General features: G+C 42.3%; 1 protein-coding gene and 1 long non-coding RNA gene across 7 annotated transcripts; both read right to left on the bottom strand.

Moving 5' to 3' along the window:
- Positions 1 to 240: 240 nt before the first annotated feature.
- On the bottom strand, positions 241 to 3,251 carry LOC130127044 (uncharacterized). The gene is made up of 3 exons (XR_008811791.1): positions 3,055 to 3,251; positions 1,429 to 1,505; positions 241 to 282 (listed from the first exon to the last, which is right to left on the bottom strand). It is a non-coding gene; the product is annotated as an uncharacterized LOC130127044 (long non-coding RNA).
- A 742-nt stretch (positions 3,252 to 3,993) lies between these two features.
- Positions 3,994 to 24,670, bottom strand: fbrs (fibrosin). 6 transcript variants are annotated; one of them, XR_008811852.1, is made up of 19 exons: positions 22,827 to 24,670; positions 19,994 to 20,179; positions 18,058 to 18,093; positions 17,832 to 17,861; positions 17,542 to 17,590; positions 16,583 to 16,955; positions 16,245 to 16,465; positions 12,643 to 12,938; positions 12,495 to 12,539; positions 11,919 to 12,017; positions 11,470 to 11,553; positions 11,222 to 11,260; positions 10,690 to 10,761; positions 10,125 to 10,278; positions 8,610 to 8,690; positions 8,114 to 8,197; positions 7,762 to 7,981; positions 5,181 to 7,077; positions 3,994 to 4,447 (listed from the first exon to the last, which is right to left on the bottom strand). XR_008811852.1 is itself a non-coding variant. In XM_056297517.1 (18 exons), the coding sequence occupies exons 1-18, from the start codon at positions 23,124 to 23,126 to the stop codon at positions 5,451 to 5,453; spliced, it is 3,996 nt and encodes a 1,331-aa protein (XP_056153492.1). In that variant the 5' UTR covers positions 23,127 to 24,670; the 3' UTR covers positions 3,994 to 5,450. The 6 variants fall into 6 exon arrangements, 5 of the variants coding, with proteins under 5 accessions (XP_056153492.1, XP_056153493.1, XP_056153494.1 ...); XM_056297517.1 differs by having other exon boundaries at positions 3,994 to 7,077; XM_056297518.1 differs by having other exon boundaries at positions 3,994 to 7,077; positions 7,762 to 7,978.

Raw genomic sequence — 24,670 nt, 5'->3', positions numbered from 1 at the left:
TTGGGAGGACCTCAATTGAGGTGGTCTGAGAGCTCTTCTCTGTGCCAAGGCGTGCTGAATCTTTGCTGTCTGGCGGTAGCACAGTGGACGTATTGGCGAGTGGTGGGACTGGTTGGGGGGCAGCTGCGACCGGCTGCGGGGCATGCTGAGGTGACAACCCAGCCACATCCTGTGCAGCCTGGGGGTCGCCACCCAGCACATCCACAGCCGGAGGGGTACGCTGCTGCACCGCCTCCTCCCGTGAGTTTCCTTCTTCTGTGCTGCCCCGGCTATACACTGCACCTGTGGGATGACACACCATGTGAATATATCAAAGAAGGTTGAATCAGTTCATCTGGGTACAACATTTATTGACAGATACGTTTCATCACTCAACTAAGTGACCTCTTCAGTCTAAACTGACTGCAGGTATCCCCACCCCTTATAAATAATACAGTTGCATAACGACTGAAACCAACGACCAGTTTCATATGCAAATGTGGGTGTGACCCTTAACTAGAGTTTCAATGGCCATGTGTACATTCACAGAGGATTTGGGAATGTTTGCAATCACAGCATTGTAATATGGCGACAGATGTACTCTTTGCTTAGAGTCCCCCCCCCCCCCCCGGGTTCAGGGATGGTTGTTCCCTCTTAACAAAGATGGCCTCTTTGACTCCCTGTTTTGAGCATGCATCAAGACAATGTGAATATAATTTCTGGGTCAGGTGTAAAATTCATTACAAATTGACATGGGGCAAGTGGAGGAAGAAGAAATAGAACAAAAATCTCTTTGGGGGGATGGAGGCACAATGTCTGTGTTTCATTTTCCTTTGAGCCAAATATGATACATCCTATGATTTTTTTTCTCAACAGCAGATATTCTTGTCTTCCCAGCTCTCCCACTCTAGCCACAGCAATAAACACATGCACTTCATAGCCAAAATCCTGACCAAAGAAAGTTTATAAAAGCAAAGTAAATCAGAATGAAATCCAAGCAGCAACACTGAAGGTTGATGTACATTTCAATCAAATGTTTATAAGGTAATTGCAGGAGTTTAAAAAAAAGTTTTTATTTTAAACAATGAGATATACCAAGCAAGATAGTGTGTAACACAGCACTGGCTACAAGTAGCACATACGCCCTTCAACAAAATACACATGGAGCTGACTGTTTCCAGCGGTGTAAAGTGGGAAAATGTGAAGGGCTACGTATTTAGCCTCTGCAGACTTTATTGTGGGTGACTTCTGAAAGGAAAAACTTCCAAAAGAAAGGCAATGTTTGATTGAAAGTCCAGAAACACACCACAAAAAATCTTACATCAATGTGTTGGTGAGTTTTCGTTCCCTTTCACTTTTTTGCATCTCTCTCAAGCACTTGGCAACGACTGTTTGACATGCATGCATTTTAGAAGAGCCTAGTATCTTTCCTGAGCAACAACTTCTCACCTGTCTGTGATATGAGACACAGATCCTCTGTGCTTTCTACTTCCAGGATGCTGACATTAAGGTCTCTTCCACATGTTCTGATGAGAAAAAATAAAACTGGTTCGTAACATGGTTCATTTAAGAAACAAGAAATCACCCGTTACCACATATCTCATCACTTTTTCATTGCTCCAAATTCGCAAGTGTATTTTTGGTCCGGCTGCGCACACTGGCTGCATTAGGTTAACAGGTTCATTCTAAACATCGCGCTATAGAAAAGCTAGATAATGCTCCATTATGTGCCTTATTAGTAAACAAAAACATTATTATGAGTGGGAAGGCAAGTAACCCCTCACGTCACGCGAATAGCAAGAGCCTAGACGGCTATATTAAGCTAGCTGATGCTAGCATTGACTTGGCTATTTATGTTGATCTGTTTTGAGTATGTTGCAGCGACAATTCAATAAGCCCATGAGAGACGATATGAGCTGCCCAGATGCAGTACAGTGACTTCCAGTCGCCGCTTGACGACTTTGAGAATGCTGCAGCATGCGTTTCCAAGCTAAAGCCGGCGACCAAGCGTGCGGGCCTGGAGTCATTCATTACAAACACCCATCAATCCACATTGTAATTCATTATGGCTAGTGGGATCCACATGAACTTAAGCATCACGTTAGCCTTCGTGAGATAAGAGATTTTACTTCAATTCGATCGCTCTACTTTAGTTGCGCAATATTAGCAATTGTCGCCTTTATGTTCTTATGTCAAACGCTTGAAACCGGTCATGAAACCAGAGGCTGGGAAATCACGTTTCCCGTTAAAGGACAGCAAACTAGGGACGCTAACGTCAATGGTTTACGTTTTTGGTTTGGCTAGTTAAGTGAGCCAGCCTGTACAATGGCATTATACACGTCTCGGCTGGCACCGCCAGAAGGATTGCTAACTAGCCAGCTACAAGAGTTGGTAGGTTGCATTCATTGCCTGCGCAGGCGCCCAAATCCCACCCGCAGTTATGTAATTGCCTTGCTTGTTGGAGGACCGTTTAGGCCGGCACATTTGATAAATTGCTTTAAATTTGCAGCAAAACATCCGAAAAAGTAGCAAAAAAAATAACCCGCTTCTCCGTGCACTACTAAGGGGGGAACAATCACTCGTGACGTCATTGTGTGGGGTCAATCCACAAACTATGATTTTTGTATATATAACTATATATTAAAAAATACCAATGTCACTGATTATCAATACTCGCCTAATCACGGAGCATATTCAAGAAAAATAAAACAAGTGTTATAAAGTTCCATATAAATTTTGCAACGATTGCAAGGGGGACTCGGAAGGGGGTGGGGGGGGAGTCGAGGTACCACAAAGCTGCCTCTTTAGCAGTGACGGAAACGAAAACGTTCCAGTGATCTTAAGAGTTAATCAACATTTGATTTATAATTTGGTTGATATCGCTGCCCTTTTAAATGTTTACTCCACAGTTCTAACAGCGTACTGAGAAGTTATTTTTGATCTTGTCTGAAGCGAAAAGCCAGACATACAGCAATCTTGTACTGTCACTTTACTTTACCCCCCCCTTCAATGACCCCCCTTACACTTCCTCCATGCCCCCCCTTCTCAAGGCCGCCATCTTAAATTCCCACCTACCTGAATTTTCCGACCGATTTTCTTTTACTAAATTCTCGTTGAAGGAGTCGTCATCCGCGTAAAATCCCACTCAATCCGTAATGCTAGTAATCCAAACTGTCTCCCGGTACCCAACGAGGTACAAGTAGGTCTGTGGGAAGAAGTTAAAATACGGACCGGGGGAGAGTGGGTTCGGCGCAGAATGTAGCGGTTGCGGGGAGGAGACTTTACGCAGCGAAATGGTGGCGGAGCGCTACTGACAAATTGACACAACTCAGCGTAATCTCGCGATACATCGTCCAGCGCGCCACTTGAAATTTTGTGGCCTTTATTCTACACACACATACCCGCAAATCCTTATGCATGCATTTCTTATAGCGCGAAACAATTTTTCGTCTTTTTATTTCCATTCACACAGCTTAGACTGCCTCGCCCACTGTCATATTATTATTATTATTATTATCATTATATTCAATGTTACCGTGCTCTCACTGTCACGAGTCAGTTATCTTCGTAGTGTGCTCAGCTCTGCCGTGTCAGCCTTTGTCCTATAAATCCACATGGAGATATAATGTTCTGACGGGTGAAAACAAACTTTTATGGATAATTGAAAGTTAAAGATCAAAACCGTCTAGAGTAGATGGAGAGTCAAGGGAATACAAAAAAGCATTGAACAGCTCACCACTTATTCTCCCCATTATCAAGTGCGTGAATAGAGGCATATACAGCCCAATCCTATTCGCAACAATCCTAATATTGCAGTTGTGTGTGTTGGGGACATCTTTCCCGTTTCATCTTCGTTTGTCAGATAAAATAAACACGGAGGTCTTGTGGGGATGGGGGATTAATTCATCTGAGGTACAAAAACCCCATAATTACTTTGTTCCACAGAATCAGTGCGCCACTTTTAAATTCAAACAAATAAGACCCACACACAACTGAGTAAACAACAATTCATTTAATAATTAATCTTTGTGGTCTCTAGGGGAAGGGGTTTGAAAGGTATAAAATGGTCATATTAAAATAATCGACCCAATGTCTTTTCCTCCTCTCAGTATACCCACTGTCCAGTTGTCCTTTGACACAAGTCCTTTTACTTTTCAGTTCTTCAGCAGATGTTCCTCATTTCCATGTATATAACTTATCTTAACTGATGAAACATCTCTGCAGTTCAACAAACAAGGCTCCTGTTGTTCCAAATATGATGTGACAGACCACCAACGACACACACGCAAACCTCCCTCTCAGCATAATAAAGTCATAGGTCAGAGATCCTTGAAGAGGCCAGAGGTTGCAATGGTTGTGGCTTAAAAGTTCACAAGCATAAGTTTTCTGTGAAGCAAGCCTTTTGCTTTGTCTTTTGCATGATTTGAAAGAACTTATTACTACCTGGGGAGAGAGTACTGGTTGATACCTGAAACAATGACAAATAACATAACAGTGAATATATTTATTATTATAGAAGATAATTAATGTTAAGAATAATAATTACAAAGGCATTTTCACTATACTACTATAATCTGGTCCTGCTCATATACTGAGTCAGAGGAGAATGGGAAACAGTTACAGGAAGTTCAAAAGAATTGTGTCCACCCACACAATGTAGCACAGTTCATTTCGCCATTCATTCTTTAATAATAATAATCCAAAAAAAAAGGTGGAAAATCTCATATCACTTAAGTGGTGAAGTTGAGGGTTGGGGGTTGTTTTTTGGGTGAAGCAGAGAACTGAGGTACCGACGCTCACTGATCTTCTATAGCTCATATGTTTCATCAGTAATCTACTGTCTTTTCACAATGACAAAAGACAAAACCGAACAGCGAAAAACTCCTTTACCACTATATTTCTGAAGCCCTCATCCACAATAGCAGATCAGGTTTGATTTATGCAGAAGACGGCTTTAAAATACCCCATGACTTAAAGAGGGGAGAATGAATCCTTAATGTGTACTTAAAGTGCACATCCCTCTAGCTGTCATTTCCAATCCAACTGGAAAAGGCTTGCTTAAAAGCATGGATTATAGTTAGCCTGGTAAAAAAAAAAAAAGTTGTCCTCTGCCTCTTCATACAGCTAAGTGTGTTTTGTATTTACCAAGAGCCAATATGAAATTAAAAAAAAATACACAAGGATGCACAGAAAACATGTACCTTTAAATTGCACTGATAGAACCATTGGGAATAATATTCCATGTCACACCAACAAGTCTTGCTCTTCCCTCCCTACTGTAATCCAGCCAATCATGATCACCCTTTTTGTAGGGTCTGGAACCTTGTCTGGTTGTGTGCATGGATGGGCTGGGCTTAGTAGTTGTTTTTTTTTTTTTTTTTTTTTAATTTAGGGGTCGGGGGGGGGCAGATTGAGAGCAGCACAGTGATCCTTAGGTTTCCCTTCATCTTCTCCACAGTGTTGTCCTTGTACTATCTGGACTCCCCATCCTTATGGGCACCATAAAGAGCAAGCTCACCTGGCCCTCCGAGTCTGGAGCTCCGGGGAGGTGTGGACGACCGGCTGGTCACTGATGGAATGAGGGGAGGAGGTGCCCCCACTGAAAGAGCTCCCACCAAGCCGGCAGGGGTCTTGGCCAAAATACCGTTGGGCACATGGTGCGAGTGAAGCGGTCCCAGACGGGAGTAAAGGCCCGGGTGGTGCTGGGAAGTGGCAGAGGCTCCAGGAGGGAGTGGGTGGGAAAGAAGGCCTGGGTGAAGCTGGTCCAGGTGGGTGGCAGTAGCAGCATGGGAGGGGCTCGGCAGGTGAGATCCGGTGGATAAGTGCGGGTGTGGGTGCATCCCAAAGTAGCGAGCTCGTTCAAAGTCCTCCCGCAGGATCTGAGCTCGCTGCTCCTCATCCATTAACCCACCACCTGGAGGTCCAAGCTGGGGGGGGCGATCAAAGTGGTGGGCCATCAGGCCAAACTCCTGCCGGACAGCAGAGGTGGAGGCAGAAGAGGTAGATGTCTGAGGGTGGTGAGGTGTGGCAGCTGCTGCAGCTGCTACAGCCGCAGCCCTCTCTGCCTCCAGGAAGCGCTGAGCATGTTGGTGCTGGATTAGCCGGGCCAGATGGGGGTCGGAGCGCAGTGCCAGGTGGGGGTCTGACCGCAGGGCCATCACCTCCCTTCGTTGCTGCTGCTGCTGCTGCTGGGCAGCCAGCTCCCTCCAGGGGTCCCAGGTAAAACTGTGGGGGGCCTGGGACGGTCCCTGGGCATGACTGTGGGGGAATCGTTCTCCTCCTGGACCCATCACGAGTCCTCCAGCCCCTGCTGTGCTCCCCAAATAGGCCTCAATTGCCCTAGTACGCTCAAGCAGGGAGAGATGATGGTGGGAAGGAGGGTGAGGGGTGGGTGGGGGGATGGGAACACCAGGAGTTGGAGTCAGTGACAAAGAGGAGGAGGGGGTACCAGAGCTAGGGTGGTGGTGACGGCTGTTGGGCCGCTCAAAACTGTGGCTGGGGGCTGGGGGAGCCTGCAGGGTGATGGGGATGTGCTCTGGCTCCTCTTTCCGTTCCTCTTTGACTTTGACGGGCGGGAGGAGCAAAGGGGGTTTGGGAACTGGGGTTGTGGTCCGATCAGGCTTCTTGCCCTGAGACAGAGAGGTGACAGTGGCAGAAGCCGAGGACGAAGCAGGAAGGCTGCCGTCTCTTTGGGAGGAGGAGTGGGAGGGTTCACCATGGAGGCTGTGTGCTGAGGAGGGCTGCTGGCGGGGGTACAGGTCCAAGGGAGATGGGGCAGAGCGGTTGGAGGGTGGGGGAGTGGTGAGCACAGAGGATGAGGAAGACCGTGGTCTGTCTCTGTCTGCTATTACAGATGAAGAGCCAAGAGGAGGCCCCCTTGAAGACATTGTCTGCAGCAGCCTCTTATCCCCATCTCTGTCTCGCTCACGGTCTCTGTCTCTGTTCACACTGCGAGCCAGGTCCTCAATATGCCCACTGCTCCCTGCAAGGGCATTGCTGTGGCCGTTGATGTGAGAGACTGGGGTGCTACTGCGTGGTTTGAAGGCAAGGGCAACCGGAGACATTCTTACAGGTTGCCGCCCATACAGCATGTTGTCTCTGCAAAATACAAGAAGCAATTTCATGAATGTCATATTACATGTATTGTCACCATTTCCTGATAATAAAATTAATTTTTAATGTCAAACCAATCAGGCAGGAATCTATTTCAGTATAACAAAAAAAAAATGGGAGGAATGATCTCCCACTAAATGGAAACTTGAAAACTTTAATACTGGTACTTAAATAGTCAATTTTATTTGTATAGCCCAATATCAAAAATTTGCCTCAAGAGGCTTTACAGCAACACAGCACCCTGTCTTTAGACCCTCGCATCGGATAAGGAACATCTCCCTAAAACAAAAAAAAACTTTAACAGGGAGGAAAAAATAGGAAGAAACCTCAGGGAGAGCAACAGAAGAGGGATCTCTCTCCCAGGACAGACAATGTGCAATGGATGTTGTGTTTACACAATTTACAGAATACAACACTGAAAGAGGATAACAGAATTATAATGGAATTATAAAATATATGAAGAGTATGATGAGAAGGATGCCAAGCAGTGTCCAGACGCCACCGCAACAGCCCAGGACCTGAGCAACGCAACCAGCATCACCATGTAATATATATATATAGAGAGAGAGAGAGAGAGAGAGAGAGAGAGAGAGAGAGAGAGAGAGAGAGAGAGAGAGAGAGAGAGAGAGAGAGAGAGAGAGAGAGCCATAATGAAGCTGACTGCTGTACCTGTCCTTTTCATCCTTAATGTGAGGGATGTCTCTCCTGTCCGCATCCTTCCCTCGATCTCTATCGTCCCTCTTGTCGGCACCTTTAGCCCAGCTGGGGCCAGCAGGGAACCCAGGAGGGCCCCCATGTAGCCGATTCCATGGATCATGATGGTTCGAGGTTGATAAGCCCCCAACCACAGTGGCTGGAGAGTCCTTGTGGCCAAACACAGAGCCACCTGCTATAACAAGGACATTTCATTCAATACTTAAAAGTATTCTTTTAAAATTGAAATAATAAGCGTAGCCATTACTAGGCAATGTGACTTGCATTTAACTCTTGTGTTACAAGGAGACAGCTGTTTTAGACTAACCCAGAGTTGGGCTGCCAAGTCCTCCAAAGGCACTAGAGCCCAGGGCTCCCAGTGGGGTAAAGGGAGGTGAGCGGCCATATGGATCTAAAACACACACACAGACAAACATCAACATTAACGTACTTACAGAAAGCTCTGTCAAAGCTTCTGAATGACTTAATGTAATCATATAGATAAAAACACAAAATAACCTTAATATTAGCTTCACTGCATCGCAATTCTAGCTACAATGCAAACTGTATTCTCTTCTAATGCCTCTCCTCAGTTAGACAGATACACTACGTTGCAAATGTCAAAGCTTCTTGTATCAATGACCCTCAATGTAAATTAGTTTAATTGGCTGAGTTTCTAAATGAGCCAAGCAATTATTTAGTCTTTGCTTGGTCTTCAGAAAATAAGAGCTCAAAGTATAAACCTGAGTGGGTGCATGAAAGTGACAGATATTGGATAGGGGTGCAAGTGGTATACAGATGGGCCTTTTGAAGCCATCTCTTACCCAAGTGTGCTGTTGGAGTGAGGAAAGAGGAGTGAGGTGTTGATGGAGGAATAAAAGGAGTTGAGGACGGATTGACTCCACCTGAGGAAAAAAAGGGGAAAATAAAGTCATAAGAAATCTAATCAAAAGCACTGAGATATTCTTGCAAACTACACTGTGTCTCAGAAAGCACAACAGAATTTCTCAAAGTTCAGGGATATTGAAATTATATTAAAAGCAGAAAATAAAATGAGACAAAACAAGGGAAAAAAAATCTGTGGTGTGGTGTTTGAAGACAAGATAAAAATCAAAATACAAGAACTGGAAGTCAGCAAATACAATTCTATCATATAACACATGCATATTCATTACACAGCAACCTTTTCAGGTCTAAATCACCAATTAATGAACTTTTAAACAAACTGTTCTCTAGAACTCTTCACTTACATAAGTTATTGTTTATAACTACAATTGCCATTCCATCTTGAAATATTCTTCCATCTTTTGAAATATATATATTTTTAATAGCTTTTGGTAACATAAAACACCCAAGTCTACCAGTCCCTGACATAAATACTCCCAGTCCTAAATACTGTTATGACTTTGTTATAAGAACAATAGTACCAAACAAGAAAGGGTTCTTAATACGTCTACCTTATTTGGCTATAGTGGTCACATTTTGTCTCAGCATTTGCTCTTTTTAACCCCACCATTCCATGTGTGCATTGGACATTATCTTGGCAATGGTTTTTGTTGCCTTGTCCTATCTAACACAAAATATCTGCAGAACTAAAAAAATGTGCTGTGAAATGTAAAAAGAGCCAGAGTAGAATAAACACACAGAAATGTAAAAAGCAGAATAGAATAAAAAGGATTAGACCAGACAGAACGTACACAACATATGAATTCAATGTCTACAAGGAAGCAAAGAATCAGGGTCAGAGGTTTTAGTGGTGCTTCAGAGCCTTGACAAGTGTCACTGACAGAGGTGAAGTATTCACTATCAGCAATGTCCCCAGGGTTCATAATCTGAGGTGATCCTGGCAACTTTGGTACCCTAGGGAACATCACTTAATGATGCCCCTATGCTTACTACTGTGCACTGAATGACTTGGAGCAATTTAGCATTAAATGCTCGAAGACAAATTGATCTGCCTCTTGATGACAACCTTGAAACTTTTCTATGGTTTCTGAGCTTGTATTCTGTATAAACTCTGGTTTGTTTAAGCGTAGGGCTTAATTTGGGTATTTTACCAGCTTGCATGTTTGATGATTTGATCTAATAGTATGGTGCACCAAAATGAATAGAAGAATTATTTGTAAAATATTAGATAAAATAATTAGAATAAAATATAGTTTTCCACCTAGCCAGATGCTCCCATAGATGATTGTCAGAGTACAGTACCTACCATCTTTGCTCTCCTGGATTAATTAATACATTTTATAATTTCTTAATAAATTGAGTAGCATTTACACACACACACACACACACACACACACACACACACACACACACACACACACACACACACATACCTGTGGTTGTGAATAGACTGGCAGGTCTGGTAAGCTCATGTGTAGGGGGGAGGCCTCCTCCCAGGGGACCCAGAGGGCCCAGACTTCCAGCTCCAGGAATACGGGCCAGCAAATCACTACGGAAGTCCAGCTTGTGAGGTTCAGCTTGCATCATCTGAAGCAGAAGAGTTCATTGACAGATGATGTGCAGAGGCTTTTATTTGAAAATAAAAAGAAACTCAAACTTTTATTTTGGTGTTTACGGAACACTGTGCTGCTGTTGGATAAAAAACCTGTGCCTCAGAAAAAGGCAGGTTTTCAGGTCTGCAGAAATACTACTTCACAATAATGAATAAGTTTTTGTGTTGTTTAAAACAATATATCAATGCCATGTGACCTAATGAAACTCAAACCAGCACATTCAGGAACATACCATCTTTCAACTTGGTTTTAATTCAACAGTCAAAACTGAATAGTAAATGTCAAAACATCATGTGTCCCAAACGTAAACATGTTTAAATGTTATTCATTAACATATCAAGACAGTCAATATCTTACTGTGAGAAACAAACAAACAAACACATACCTTTACTTTTTTCTGATGGCTTAGAATCATCCAGGCCACATGTACATGCATAGCACACCATTTTCCAGGTTTCTGCAATTCACAAAGAATATAACTTTTACTCCGCTTATTTGTGGATTCTGCCTTTAAAGACTTTAAAGCCTTTGCACACAGAGTCAGATGTCATCACTTCAAGCTGCACAAAAATATATTTTTTAGCGTCTCCGAGAGGTTAGATTTTTCCAGTTAGAGACGGGGTCACATACTGGTGATCAGTATATGTTCAGGGATATAAGAAAATGGGTGTGAGAGTGAAAATAGCATATTTAGGCATACAGGACATTCATGGGTGAGAAAAACAAGCATATATACAATTCTAATAAATTCTGTTTCTGAAATATCTAACTTGGTGTGCAAGGGCATAGACTAGATCAGCAGCAGTCAAGATTTGAAATGTGGTTAGTGCAAAGAGTGAGTGAAGCAGTGAGAAAATTATCATAGGCTGAAAGACTTAAGGAGCCGAAGGGATTCAAAAGCATCTGTTTTTGCTTACTTTACTGACTTTCAACGATGCCCCAAATGGATCAGTTAGCTACAAGAGAACAGAATCGTAAAGCCACTTTTAAGCAACAAGTTTCACTCAGGAATAGCGTTTCACTCTTTACTGCACTGACTAGGCCCATCTGGTTGCACATCATTGCCTCAACTGGCATATCAGTATGTCCACAAACTAATTATGTCCAGTCTCTATCATAATTGCCTGACACAATGTCTATCTCTAGGCGAGCATGTAGTTCTTACCCTGGGGTCTTTGGGCTGCAGGTGGTGAGGCACAACCCCAAGTCGAGTGGTCATCTCAGGACCCGTTCCCTGAGGGACAAGAGGCTGTCAAACACAGCACAATACATCAGCCACAACAAACCAACCTACACAACTACATCAGGTTAACCACCTTGCATCTAGTGTGGCTTATTCTTCCAAATATCACATTCAACATCATTGTACGCCTCACCAACTTCATCAAGATATGGTACAACAGGAGGTAAACATAGAGGGGATGGTGTTAAAAGCTCTTTTGTACTTTTGTGTTTAGACCTTGCATTTTCAGTCTATTTCTTTGTCATCTGATCATTAGTTGGTTTCAGTAGGCAGCATCCTTTTCACAGGCAGAATGCAACAATTATCAGTCTCCTCTCACTGGTAACTGATGCTGGTAACTGATATACACAAGTAAGAGTTATTCTCCTCACCTTTGGCTGAAAAGCTCCTTGCAGAGAGCTGAAAGGCCCAGCGGGAGGAATCACAGGCTGGATACCAGGGACTGATGGAGGAGGGTATTGTGGGAAGAACTACAGCAACAACAAAGGTACAGAAAGAGAATGCTTGATGACCAGCTCTGTGCGACAAATGTGCAGATATAACCTATCTTATTTCAATATCTCATTAAAGTTGTGCATAAAAACAATGTAAATCCTGTCATGGAAGTTTTAGAACATTTTTATTGTTTGATAATCTAAAATGATCCCCATTAGGGTTTCTTCCTCAATTGCCCAGTCAAATCTATGGTGGTTTTACCCACTGCTATTTTATCCTCTATTGTACAAATAAAATTCATCTTCATCACAGACCTGATTGTCTATTTTTAGAGACTTTCTGAGAGGTAAAGGTTAAAAAGTCTGTAAGGACCTTAAATTTGGTAGTTACAACAATCCTATGATAAGTTCCTGTTGTTTTTTAAATAATGTATTCTCAGCCTTAATGTATCCTTTCATCAGTTTGTTATCACTATTTGTAGGATCAGAATAAGCTTTATACAAAGTACTTACAGTGTGTCGGTACAGCCCGTCCATCTTGCCTGCATACTTATCAAACTAGAAACAAAAGACCAAGTGGGTTAATTCACTTCTCAACAGAATGCCTTCTAGATTTAATTTGCACTAGAATTCAAAATGCTCAGCAGTATCATTAACTTACCAGGGGTGGTGCAGTAGCTGTGGGGTGCAAGAAAGGTGTGAAGTGTTGGTGTGTATGTGTGTGTTGGTGCTGGTGGTTGTGCTGATGGAACTGGAAGGCCAGGGGTTGGATGTTGGACTGGTTCTGAGACGTCCTGCCTGATGAACCTGGGGTAGAACTTGATGCTGATGGACCACCAGGGGTGGACCGGCCTGCACCGGGTGTGTTGCTCTCAGCCCCAGGGACACTGCGCCTGTCTTCACGATCTTGAGAGGCCAGGAAGTGAGAGTTTAAACTTTGACGCAGTAAATCTTGGTCTGTAGTAGAGGGAGGGTGTCAGGAAAAGGATTTTCATTAAAAAATATTCAACAAAAATAGCCATAATGAGGTCCTGAGAAGAATACTAAAGAATGACGACAATGGTCATGTCATCCTTAAAATTCATTAGTATCTAGGGTATTTTTCATGGCATGCAACTAAGAGGAGCACATGTAAAAAAGTGACAGATTTGAAGATTGCAGACAAGGCCCATCAGAAGAAGACATTTTAGAATAATACAGCATTAGAAGTTACACATGGAGACACTGACTGCTTCTTTTCACCTGCCAACTGCAGGATTCTAGGGGGGAATGTGACGCACGCGGAGGCTTATGCCATTTCTCACGATACAACTGCAGCTGTACAGACATCCCACCAACTGTAGGAGTAACTATTTACAATGATGGGATACATTGCTGCCAGCCCCCTACCCAGGAGTGTTGCCAACTGTGTTCCCTGCGATATCTGGTCCAGTCAAAGGCATTACACCAAGCTTCAAACCATGAACCTCAGTGCTGGAATGCTGGCTGCACCACCAGGCACCCACATATTATATTTACTGCATAATTTACCACCTATGTCAACCAAGCTGCAGTGGAAAAATCTCCTTAATAAACCTCTTCCTTCAAAAAAAACAAAAAAAACTGACAAAGGAACTCTTACTTATTAAGGAAACACTCTCTTAGCAAATCTCTCCCTACTCACATTTATAAAAAGGCAAAAAAGGAGTGGAGAGTAAGAGAAGAATAATGATGGTACGGGGGGTCTGAAGATGGCAGTGCTGTAGTGGAACACTTTGACCCAGCTTCTCCAAAGTCAAGTCAAGTCAATTTTATTTGTATAGCCCTATATCACAGATTACAAATTTGCCTCAAGGGGCTTTACAGCAACACATCTTGCCCTTAGACCCTCACATCGGATAAGGAACAACTCCCTAAAAAAAATTTTTTTAAATAAAATAAAAACCTTTAACAGGGAGAAAAAATAGGAAGAAACCTCAGGGAGCGCAACAGAGGAGGGCTCTCTCTCCCAAGACAGACAAAGTGCAATGGATATTGTGTTTACACAATTTACAGAATACAACAGAGTTTACACAGTCTACCCAGAGTTTAGCTGGCAAAGGCTAGCGTGTTGCTCTTCTACTTGGATCATATTTTATTGGTCTAACACACTGGACGCAATGTGTGTCGCCTGCATCATATGATTCTTGGTGACTTTGATGCCTCTATATTACGTGGTCAAATCTGGGGCACTGATCATAACATGTATTTTTCCCCAGAAGAAAGAAAACATGTAATTTTCTCCCTCACACCAAGTGTATCCGTCATCTGGTTTATTATTTAATTTATTATCAGGGCAATCACTTCTACCACCCTGAGGTCATACCAACAAGTCATCAGCTCATAAAAAAAATTAACTACCTCTTAAACATATTACTTTCACATTTACAAATAAAAATAAAAGCAGTTAAAGAACCCAGGAGAAAACATATGCTGGGAACCTCAGGTAGAAGTCTGGGTGTGGTTTATCTATGACAGAGTTAAGTTTGTTCGGTGAGCTCAGCTAAGGTCTAAAAAACAGATATGTGACTATAACATGCGAACAGCTGAATTGACCTTTCGCAAAGTACCGCCCCAGAACGGTGCTTGTCCAATCCTACCTTAGCAACGGTTTCTATGTGAGGGAGGTCCGTCAAGCTTTCAAACACACAGCAAAATGCTGAAACGGTGTGCCTATGGGATCTGCAAATCGTATACTAGATATCTGAAAAGTTTGGAGGGGGTGTAATTTTCTTTCCCTTCCCGAAACCCAGAATGCAAGAAGCGCAATGTCGGCAATAGATTTCGCAGGATAGCAGACCCCATGGCTAGTTTAATCCATCCAAAATCAACAAAAATACCCGTCTGCTCCAAGCTAAGCTTGTTACTAGCTTGCTACTAGCTGATAACAACTCCAAAGAGGATAAATATCTGAGTTTCACCACCAGCCAGTCAGACTAGCTTGGTCTAGTCAGAAAGGCACGAACTGATGAAGCCTTTTGGATGAGAGGCGAAATGTCTTCATGGATATATACCAAGTCCAGTTGCACTTGATTGAATTCCTTTGGATAACCATGGCCTGGATGAATGAGAACATTCACAGACACCTTGCTACTAGCTATTATTGATATTAGCTAATACAGCTAACGTATTATTACTGTTATTTTTACCCAAACAATGATTATTACCATTATTAACATATCAACATATTACTAACTAACAAAATAACATTATTAATGTACCTGATGAACGTAACCAGCTTAGTCTGTATCCAGAGACACCTAATTTAATGATAGCTAATGATAGCTAGCCCACTAACATAACTTTGTTATGCTAGTCACAGGTTAGCCAGGTTCCACCTTTCATTTCAGAGCATAGAGACCCGCAGGGAGGGTCGGCTGGGATGGTCTCTGGCCAGTCTGACCTCCTCATATCCGGCCTATTTTAAACGTTTCTCCCACTCTGAGCTCCAGATGGGGATCGGTCGTTCGGGAAAGTCATCCCGCCCGCGGGGGCATCTCGTTTGCCTTATTTTGTTGAAAATACCGGTTCTGGTCCGAAGGTAAAAAAAAAAAAAAAATTTAAATCATGGGGCGGTTCCCCCGGCCCCGGGGCATGTCCCTGGCTGCCCTGCGACCCCCAAGAGCCCATACAGTACCCCCGAAAAAGCCTGGATAAAAGAACACTATGGGGAACCTCGGCCAAAATCAACACTACAATATGGTGATGTGGACAATGGATTATCAAAAATATACCAATAATAGCTGAAATATGTAACTTACTTTACAGTGCAAGAGCACAATTGGTCCACAATGTGTTTCAGAATTAGTTGATGGGGTTTCTCATTCTTTGATTGTGACCGGTAAGCTTTACGCTCAATTACAGTCGCACCCGGCAGCCCGGAGTCCACGCAAGTCAGTTTTACTTTTAATATTCTGAATGTATCCCGCCACCACATACTGTAGCCCATTCTGCCTTTCATGGGACAATATTAAGGATGAATTACTCCAAAATACATCACTTATTTTCTCTGGGAATGCGCTGATTTCTTCCTTCATATTTTGGTGTTTTCCGGCTACTTCCTGGATGGTTCTGAAATGCTTGAAGGGCATAGCAACAGTAACTAAGGGGGGCGGGACTTTGCAAAAGGTCAATTGGGCCTGCTCCTACACCCCAAGTTAAAACCTATGCAATGTTCATATCACACAATACAGAAAAGCAAATATATTGGCAAATATATTGAAATAACATTGCCACTGACTATACCTGCTGCTGTTGAGTGGCTGGAAACTTGTAGTAGAGGCGGAGGAGGAGGCAGGCCAGGTGAAGAGGTGAATAGGGTCCCAGAGCTGGCTCGTGATGGGGGTCGGAGGGGCCCTGAGGATACTGAGCCTCTGTTAAGTGACATACTGGTAGAGGGAGTGGGGGGACGCATGGAGGATGAGGAAGAAGCAGCAGATGATGGGGGTTTGACTGAAGTGCTGTTTCTAAAATTTAAAAAAAAAGTAGAAATAAAAAAAGGTAAAACATTTACAAATGACAACCCTTTCATGTGAATGATTAAGTATAAGCTAATTTGATGGCAGTCCTCTTCCAGAACAGACCTGTTGCTGATGCCCATGCTGTAGATGGAGTGAGGTCGTCCAGGAAAAGTAAGGAAAGGCTTGTGTTTGGAGAGCGGGGGACTGGGATCGTGGCGGCTATGAAGGCTGCTGCCACCATTGGGTAAGCTGGGCCGGGTAACTGTGGCTGTGGCCGTAACCGCAGAGTGGGCAGGTAGGCAAGAGAAGGAGGCGGAAGAGGTAGAAGAAGAAACGGGCTCTGGGTAAGGCGGCTCCAGGCTTCTCTCCTGACTGCGCTCCAGGCCAGATACACTCGGGGTGACCATCAGCCGGGAGACCCCACCACAACGAGAAGGTAGAGAAGGGCAGCTTTTGCCTACAGATGAAGCCATGCTCACAGGGATGGGTTCACCGACTAAAGGAGGTAGAGGGACAGTATATTACTATTTATATCATATCTCCTTCACAAGACTAAAGTTGGTAGTGAGAGGAGACAGGGAGCGATGTGCTATATAACTTAACAAGCGCTTGGTCTCACTGTTAAGGTGTCAGTTCATTCCTGTCATGATGTAACAAATAACATAATTCCCCTTTTGGCATGTGAGCGAATGTCTTTTTCTGGACATACAGACCCACTGGAGAAGCACATAAATTCCCTTAGTGCAACAGAATACCAAAAGATTGACCTTAGAGATGGCTTCACTGCACACAGTAACATCTGCAATTCCTGATTAATCAAATTCATTTTTGCAACAGGTGTATGAAAAACTGAGTACTGCCTTGGATTCAGATGCAATAATACAGGGATGGAAAGGACAGAATCCCAGCTCCCCTTCTAATTTTCCATTAAGATGTCAAGAAAACACATCTAAATATAGCTTGATGAAGGTCCATTGACTGACACATCAGTTCACTGTTGCATAAATGTGAAGCAATGGGGGCAACAACAAAAAAAAAACAGGACTGGAGCCTTTTCTGGTGGAGTAATGAATTTCCCTTACCTTTCCTGGTGCTCACTGTGAACACTGGTTCCATGTCATTGTCAGAGGCCTAAAATGAAATAAAAACAAAAAATTTATGGTTGGAATTAAATTTCAAAATATCATGCAGTTAGTCAACACTTCAGATGTACAGCACATTATAATCTTTTTTTTTATTTTACCACTGTACAAGACAAGCATAGTTAAAAAAAAATTGTCATATGCCTGTCCATTGTGTACTAACAAAATTGAAACCAAGTAGTTAACCACCATGAATATTTCTTCTAAGACTGGAGGCAAACAATACACACCTTATCTCCTGAATCACTCTCAGTGTCACACTGAAAGAGAATAGAAAGACACTTTGATTCAGAAACGTTGCTGGCAACATACAATGTTTGAGGCAATTGCTATACATATTGCACAAAACCAAAATAGATGTCATTACATCACATCATGCTCACTGTAGTTTGTGGAGATAAAGCATATAAGTAGGACAGATGTACTTAATTAGACAATGTTAGAAATCAAACTTACAATATAGCCGGTCTCCAAAGGGAGCCCCAATGCGCCCTAAAATAATATTAACACATAATATCATGTCAAATGGTATTCAGTTGAGTCCTAAATAAGACTGCAGACTGTAAACGGAAAAACTAACATTGATTATGGTGTCTGTTCTTTAACAAGGCGAATTTATAATTTTTAAGGTCAAATTAGCTTGCCTGATTGTAAGCAAGTATCAAGCCCCACTTCAAAGAAGCCACACGAAAACAGTGCAACCAAACTAAGTTGTACACCTTAGCAGTCAGTCATGCTGCTTGTGCTTGCTTTGTTTTTGCACATTTTTAGTACACTTAATTTTTATGCTTACCCCAACTTGTAAAATCAAGCCCTGATTTTTTATTATATTTATTGTTAATTGCTGTTTATTTTTATGACTATTAGGTAGGATATTATATTGATACTTGTAGGAAGGATATTTTCATTTACAACGCTGGCATTAATTGTCTTGTCTCTGCATTGGTTATTAATAGGGCATTGATACTGAGGGATACATATCTGCCAATTGCTGATTATAAGTGGCTCTGCGGGAAAAAAAAACTGCTAAATGAGAAAATTTTAATATGGAAAAGATCACACTATGTTATGTGCTATATTATGAATACTCTCTGGATTGTAGTTTGTACACTAGAACTGTTACTGCAGCGCTTTTGTTTTTTACTCCGTTTAAACCAACACTGTTGCAAATAGGGCTGACCCGAATACTTCAATCATCGCCATGGTAATCGATGGCAAAATCAGTATTCGATTTTCTTTTTCTGGGAAATGGTAAACGGCAGTTGGCAATACGGCACGGGAAAAACAACAAACTGCATGATGTAGCCAGTGTTCTGTTGATATGTGCTACCTATCCAGATGTGCTACTTAACGGTTCCGCACATGTTTAGGAGAAGTTAGGGTTAGACTGCTGTCGATTCACGCTTCATTTTTCGACAAGGCAGTATAAATCCTCAGAACATTAAAAAAAAAAAAAAAAAAAAAATGCACAGGACGATGAGTTGCTATGATGATGTTGTATTGTTTGCAGAAAAAAAATATCCTACAAAATTTGTGTTGGTTTTATTCAATTATATTCAATAAAACACACACCACATAATTAATGTTTATCTTTGTGTAGAAATTTAAAAACTACCTATTTTAACTTTGGATTGGCAGCGCAGTCTACCTTTGTCGAAATAATTTGCCGGTGTCATTTGACTTTACCGTCCTGCTCTCATCGACAATGACATCTAGTGTCCACGTGAACGCAGCATGCTTGCTCTCGTCTCTTCTACACCCAATGCAATGTCATAGGATGTGACTTATAGCTAGTTGCTCTTGTCTAGATGGTAACCCCAGATTTATGAAACTCTCGCACATGCGCAAGGTAAGCGTTGGGTTAAAGATCCTGCAAATTTCACAAATCTAGGGTTACCATCTAGACACAATCCAGCTAGTTTTGCAAATGTCCAAAAAGTCAAACCCCCACCGCGAAGTTTCAAATACCTTCGAGTACTTTTCCCGAATATTTGAAGCCCAAAAAAAGGTATTCAGGACAGCCCGAGTTGCAAAGTTTTGAGTGTGCTTGTTGCTTTATAACCCAATTCATCTACAGGGTTTAATAAAGTTTATTTTATTATCCGATCTCTTCCTGTTTATAATGTAAGTACACTCATACAAGACAGTAAGTTTTTTTTGTTAACACACAAAAATCCATTTTACTTGGTTATTCTCAAACATTATTTCAATATTGTGATACACAAGTCAGCAGCAAGATGCTCCATAAAGAAACATATAGGCTAATCTTAGACATGGAAGCAAATCCGTTTGTCTAAGAGCAAGTTTGGTGCCTAACATGACAAGTTTAACAGTAGAACAAATCCAAACAGAAAAGCCCATGGTAGGTCGAAGCAGTATCGCGTTGCCACACCTTTACGTCTGTCTTTCTCCTCTTTTTTCTATTCCTGTTCCAACAACTGCGGGAGTAGCTGGGTGGGGCTCCTTCCTCAGGTTCTGAAAGCGGCCCTCCACCGTTCTCCTCTGGGCCTCTCTTCCTCTTGCTCCCTCTTCCCATCAGCATAGCAGCACGTTGGTTGGGCTTTAGAGAGCAGTCCATCTTGGATGAAGAAGGGAAAAAGACAAATCAAAACATGTGTAGTCATCCATTGATATACAAGAAAATGACAGCAGATGCCATTCATCATAGGCTGTGACTTCATTAAGTTCCCGATAAACCGAAATTATAGTTTCCCTGTACTTATGAAGTCTACTTAAGTAATCATTCAAACCGTAAACAAGAACTTCCCTGAACTAACAGATCAGGAGGGGAATTGGTGATGAAGTGAAATAGTTGCTTAACAGAAATACAAATGCAGACATTTTCAAGCCATTAAACAGTTATGCACACATTCAAAAACACTGTACAATTGTGGTTATTTATTGTATGCAATGACAAAGAAACATCAATGACATCGCACAACTGATAGAAAGCTTTTATTCATTGTTTTTTATGCTCATTTGGTAATCTGTTCCAAATGGATGTCTTATGCTCAAATAAAAGAGTTTTACTGTAGTGACAACTAATATGAGCAACTTTATGGAAATATGTGGGTACCTGCAAGTAGTAAAATACTCTAGAAATGGTAGGGTCAAGGTCAACAGAAGCAAATATATAACCTGATGATGACATCTAATCTATCAAAAGTTTAAATTGGAAAATGTATCAACAAAATCATCTTTTGTGTACAAGAGCGTTATTGAAGTTTTTTGGTGACACCCCGCCCCCCAACATTGCTTAATTTCCACAGGGAAAACTAAGAGTATTGCTACTTTTTTTCTTTGTGGTAAGATTATTACATCAGACTATCTAGTAAGTAATCAGCCATATTTTAGGTATTCTTTAGTACTGTAAAAGCCAAGATGGTTGATTCAAGAGTGAGAGTGGCTGGAGTTGAGGTTTTACCAGCCAATTTCAGAATCAACTTTATTCGCCAAGTGTGCCTATGCACAAGAGGAATTTGATTCCAGTTCACAGCAGCTTGCATACATCACTCACAAAAAAGAGAAAAAAAAACCCAAAAACAAACAAGAAATAAACAGAACAACACGCACAACAGGTTATGTCACCACTATACAGAGTTTTGTTATGGTTGAATAATCAACAACTCTATGCCCATATATTATACCATATTGCTTATATACTATATTGCCCATACACTACCATATATCAATACCACAACTCCACAACCCATCATGCCCATATACAATACTATATATTCACACTATATTATCTTATATACCAAAAATATACACTATATATTCACCTACCATCCACCTCTCAACTACATATTATATTATATACCTATGTTACAACCACAATAATAACAGCAATAATTTGCATCCAGTATACAGCAGTTGTATGTGTATTTACAATTGCCCCTGGACAAATAGGTAGGTTCCCTGCTCTGCTACAGTGCATGCATTTCCCCATTTGGTCAAAAGGAAATGCCATTAGATATCCACATTGCACTTTGCATGAGAGGATAGCCACCATTAGAGGTCCAATTCTCTTCCCAAGGTGCCAATCAGCTCTCCTTGAAACATCTGTAAGGCTTGGGGTGCTATTCCTCGTTACAACTGTTGCACTGTTGAAACTGCTGTGATGTGCTGGACCATTTATCCAACCAATGGTACCGGAGCTGGGCTCTTAACACATTGTGGGAAACTGACACAAGGAACTAGTCAAATTTGGATTCTAATATAATGACAATTGACATTGAGGCACGAGAACGACAGGTATTCTAAAAACAAAATGTTTAATAATGATTTTTGGAAGCCATGAAACACTGAATGTTCCCTGCCCCTATTTGTGTTTGGTTCCAATGACATCTACTCTGAGCCATCCCTTCCATAATCAAGTGCGTCACGTCAAATCAAGTTGAGAGTCCTCAGAAGCCAAATAACCAACCATAAAAAGTTATGAAATAGCACTGTGACCTACTCTCATTCACTTCAACTTTTAGCATTTTAGTGACCACTTAATTTTATCCGTGCATGAATGACTGGGGTATTGCAAAAGACCATCGGGAGATGTACCAGCGTGTGCAGTATAACGGACTACCTGTGCATGTGAGTAGTGTTAGAATTACTTGGATATAAACCTTCAGCCTTTTCTTACTTTATGAAAAGGGGGTATTTCGATGTGATGGTTTGGAAGAAACAGCTGAAAAATAATATTAAGCAAAGTTGTGATCTCACTGCGATCAGTTATGATCTCTATACATGTCAATTGTTGTTTTATAAGTAAGACAACAGCAGTGTTTTCCAAACCAGTCCTCAAGTCCCCTTATGTCCTGCAATCAATCATATTACAGTATTTGTCAGGTGTGCCAAATTTGAAACAATTAAATGCTGACTGGTTGAGTAGGTACCAACAGGTCTACCTATGCACGGTTACAGTGAAAGTCTGCAGGACACAGGGACCTTGAGGACTGGGTTGGGAAAACACTGGACAACAGAAAATTGTTGAACCAATCATCTGTGTAACCCTAACCACTTCTGCATCAAGTGGACCAAAATTTCTCTTCCGATATATTGGAAATGATAGCGATTCATTTGCGGAGGAGACACTGCTTCCTGTTGTGTGTAAATTATTTAGAGCTGGGTTTACCGCCTTGTGTGTGGAAGAAAAAAATCAGGAGTGATCAGGTGCAAAACAAAAAAACAAAAAAAACTGCAATACCAAAGGAAGGAACATCGTTTACCTCCAGGGCTTCTAGGCTGATGAAGCTCGCAATTGCGAAACCATCGATTATGTCTTCTTCGCACGACACTGACTCTCTCTTCCTCCGACGGGGAGGCCTGTGTCTCCCGAACCCAGGCCGGCTTTCTCTCCCACCGGGTCCCAGAACAGAGTTGGTCCCACAAGCCTCATGATCGGAGCCCGAGGACAGGGATGTGGCCCGCTGCTCGGCGAGGTCGACTCTCCTCCGCCGCTCCCTGTCGCGCTGCGATCGGGACCGTCTGCTCTGTCTGAATCCACTGCTCCGGCTCGGACCCTCCATGATATAACTGCCCCCCCTTCTCTCCACTCCTGTCAGACCGAAGGCACTTTGCTCAAGTCCCGGTCCGCTCGAAGGCACCAAACCGCAAACGAACCACCACCACACAGGCCCTCACAAGAGCCTCTGTTTAAAATGGCGTTAATAGTACCACTATCTATTATTTAGCTTCCTTAGAGGACAGTGTCTTGGCATCAGTGCCTTTCTTACGGCGATATCCGAGTGTCATTTCAACGCATCCAAAAGCAATCTTCGATCCACGGAAGAAATTATGACATGTTCGACACATTTACATATGTCAGGACATGGCTGATTGTGTCTCGTAGAGAGCTAGCATTAGCTTGCTAGCAGGAAAATCAGCCGACAACCAAATAAACGTATGTAAACAAAAAGCCAAGTGTATGTTGCTGACAAAGCGAGCTAAATGACCTCTGCGTGGATCTAAAAAAGAAACTCAAATCAACCTTGACACCACTCAATGCAACCCTTGTCTCTACAATGTCTGGGATTTCGACTGACAATCAATTTTCCTGTTAGCAAAACGATATCGTTAGCCAGTTAGCGAGGCTAGAAACTTAAATATCTGACATTAATTGACGAGTGGCCGTGGCATGATTTCGTATAAATAAACGGATGAGATGTGTTATTAGGGCCAACTGCTGAGATCGGATCTCAATCTGACAAGCAAAAGCCTTGTAAATCAAAATTAACTGGATCTTTTGTTGTTGAGCTAGCGCAGTAAACGCTGCCTCTACCTAGCATATCTGTGTTATGTTGTTTCCTCCCTGTCCTGCCAACGTTAGCCAAGTAGCCTTAGCTTAGTTGGATAGGTGATTAGCATGTCACTGCTCTCTCAATGCATCATAATATATTCAGTTAGCTATGTAAGGATAGAACTATATTCTCAAAACAGCTATGAATATTACTGACAAGGTGAGAATAAATCTACCTAAATACAGATAAAAACACAAGCTGTGTGAACAGCATTTTTCTGTCCTGCCAAATATTGACGGGCCGACACAAACGGTTGAATTCGCCTGACATCAAAAGAAAGACGTAACGTTAGCACTCCAGTTAGCCACTCCGCTGTTAGCTCTAGCTAATCCACGGACACGAAACTACCGATTCTTTGGAGAGGACGTGTGAAAAATATGCTGTTTCGGGACTAGTCATCCGTGTATTATCGTCGCGTCGCTTCTTCACACGCTCATTTCTCTTCCTTTCCCCTCCGTTATGGAGAAAATAGCTAAGGCCCGCATATTAAAGCCTCGATCTTGAGTTCCGTGGACCAGGGTGTCGGCCAAGCCCCCATCGGGCCGGGCAGTTCCTTCATGCAGCCCCGACTGTAAAATCCAGTGTTTTAGGAGAAGTTGGACGTGTTCGCCGACGTTTCCGGTCAACGCGATTTCTTCTGCGTCCAGTGTGCAGATACGTACGAGGAAAAACGGCACGGCTCTAGTGTTGCCCCTTTACAAGTTTCCAATAAAGTGAAATTTTATCGTGGACAATTTCAGAGACACAACCCTTGTCAGCCGTGCTATGCATTG

Source organism: Lampris incognitus, chromosome 17 (genome assembly GCF_029633865.1).
Source record: "Lampris incognitus isolate fLamInc1 chromosome 17, fLamInc1.hap2, whole genome shotgun sequence".
NCBI lineage: Eukaryota > Metazoa > Chordata > Actinopteri > Lampriformes > Lampridae > Lampris > Lampris incognitus.
Note: the sequence above shows the minus strand (reverse complement) of the source record. Positions and strands in the feature narration are given on the sequence as shown.

Coding starts and splice junctions, on each gene's coding strand:
- fbrs (XM_056297517.1), bottom strand. CDS start 23,126: ATGGAGGGTCCGAGCCGGAGCAGTGGATTCAGACAGAGCAGACGGTCC. Junction 17,862..18,057: donor CTTTGGAGACCGGCTATATT/GTAAGTTTGATT, acceptor ATTCTCTTTCAG/TGTGACACTGAGAGTGATTC. Junction 16,956..17,541: donor CACAGTGAGCACCAGGAAAG/GTAAGGGAAATT, acceptor TACCTCCTTTAG/TCGGTGAACCCATCCCTGTG.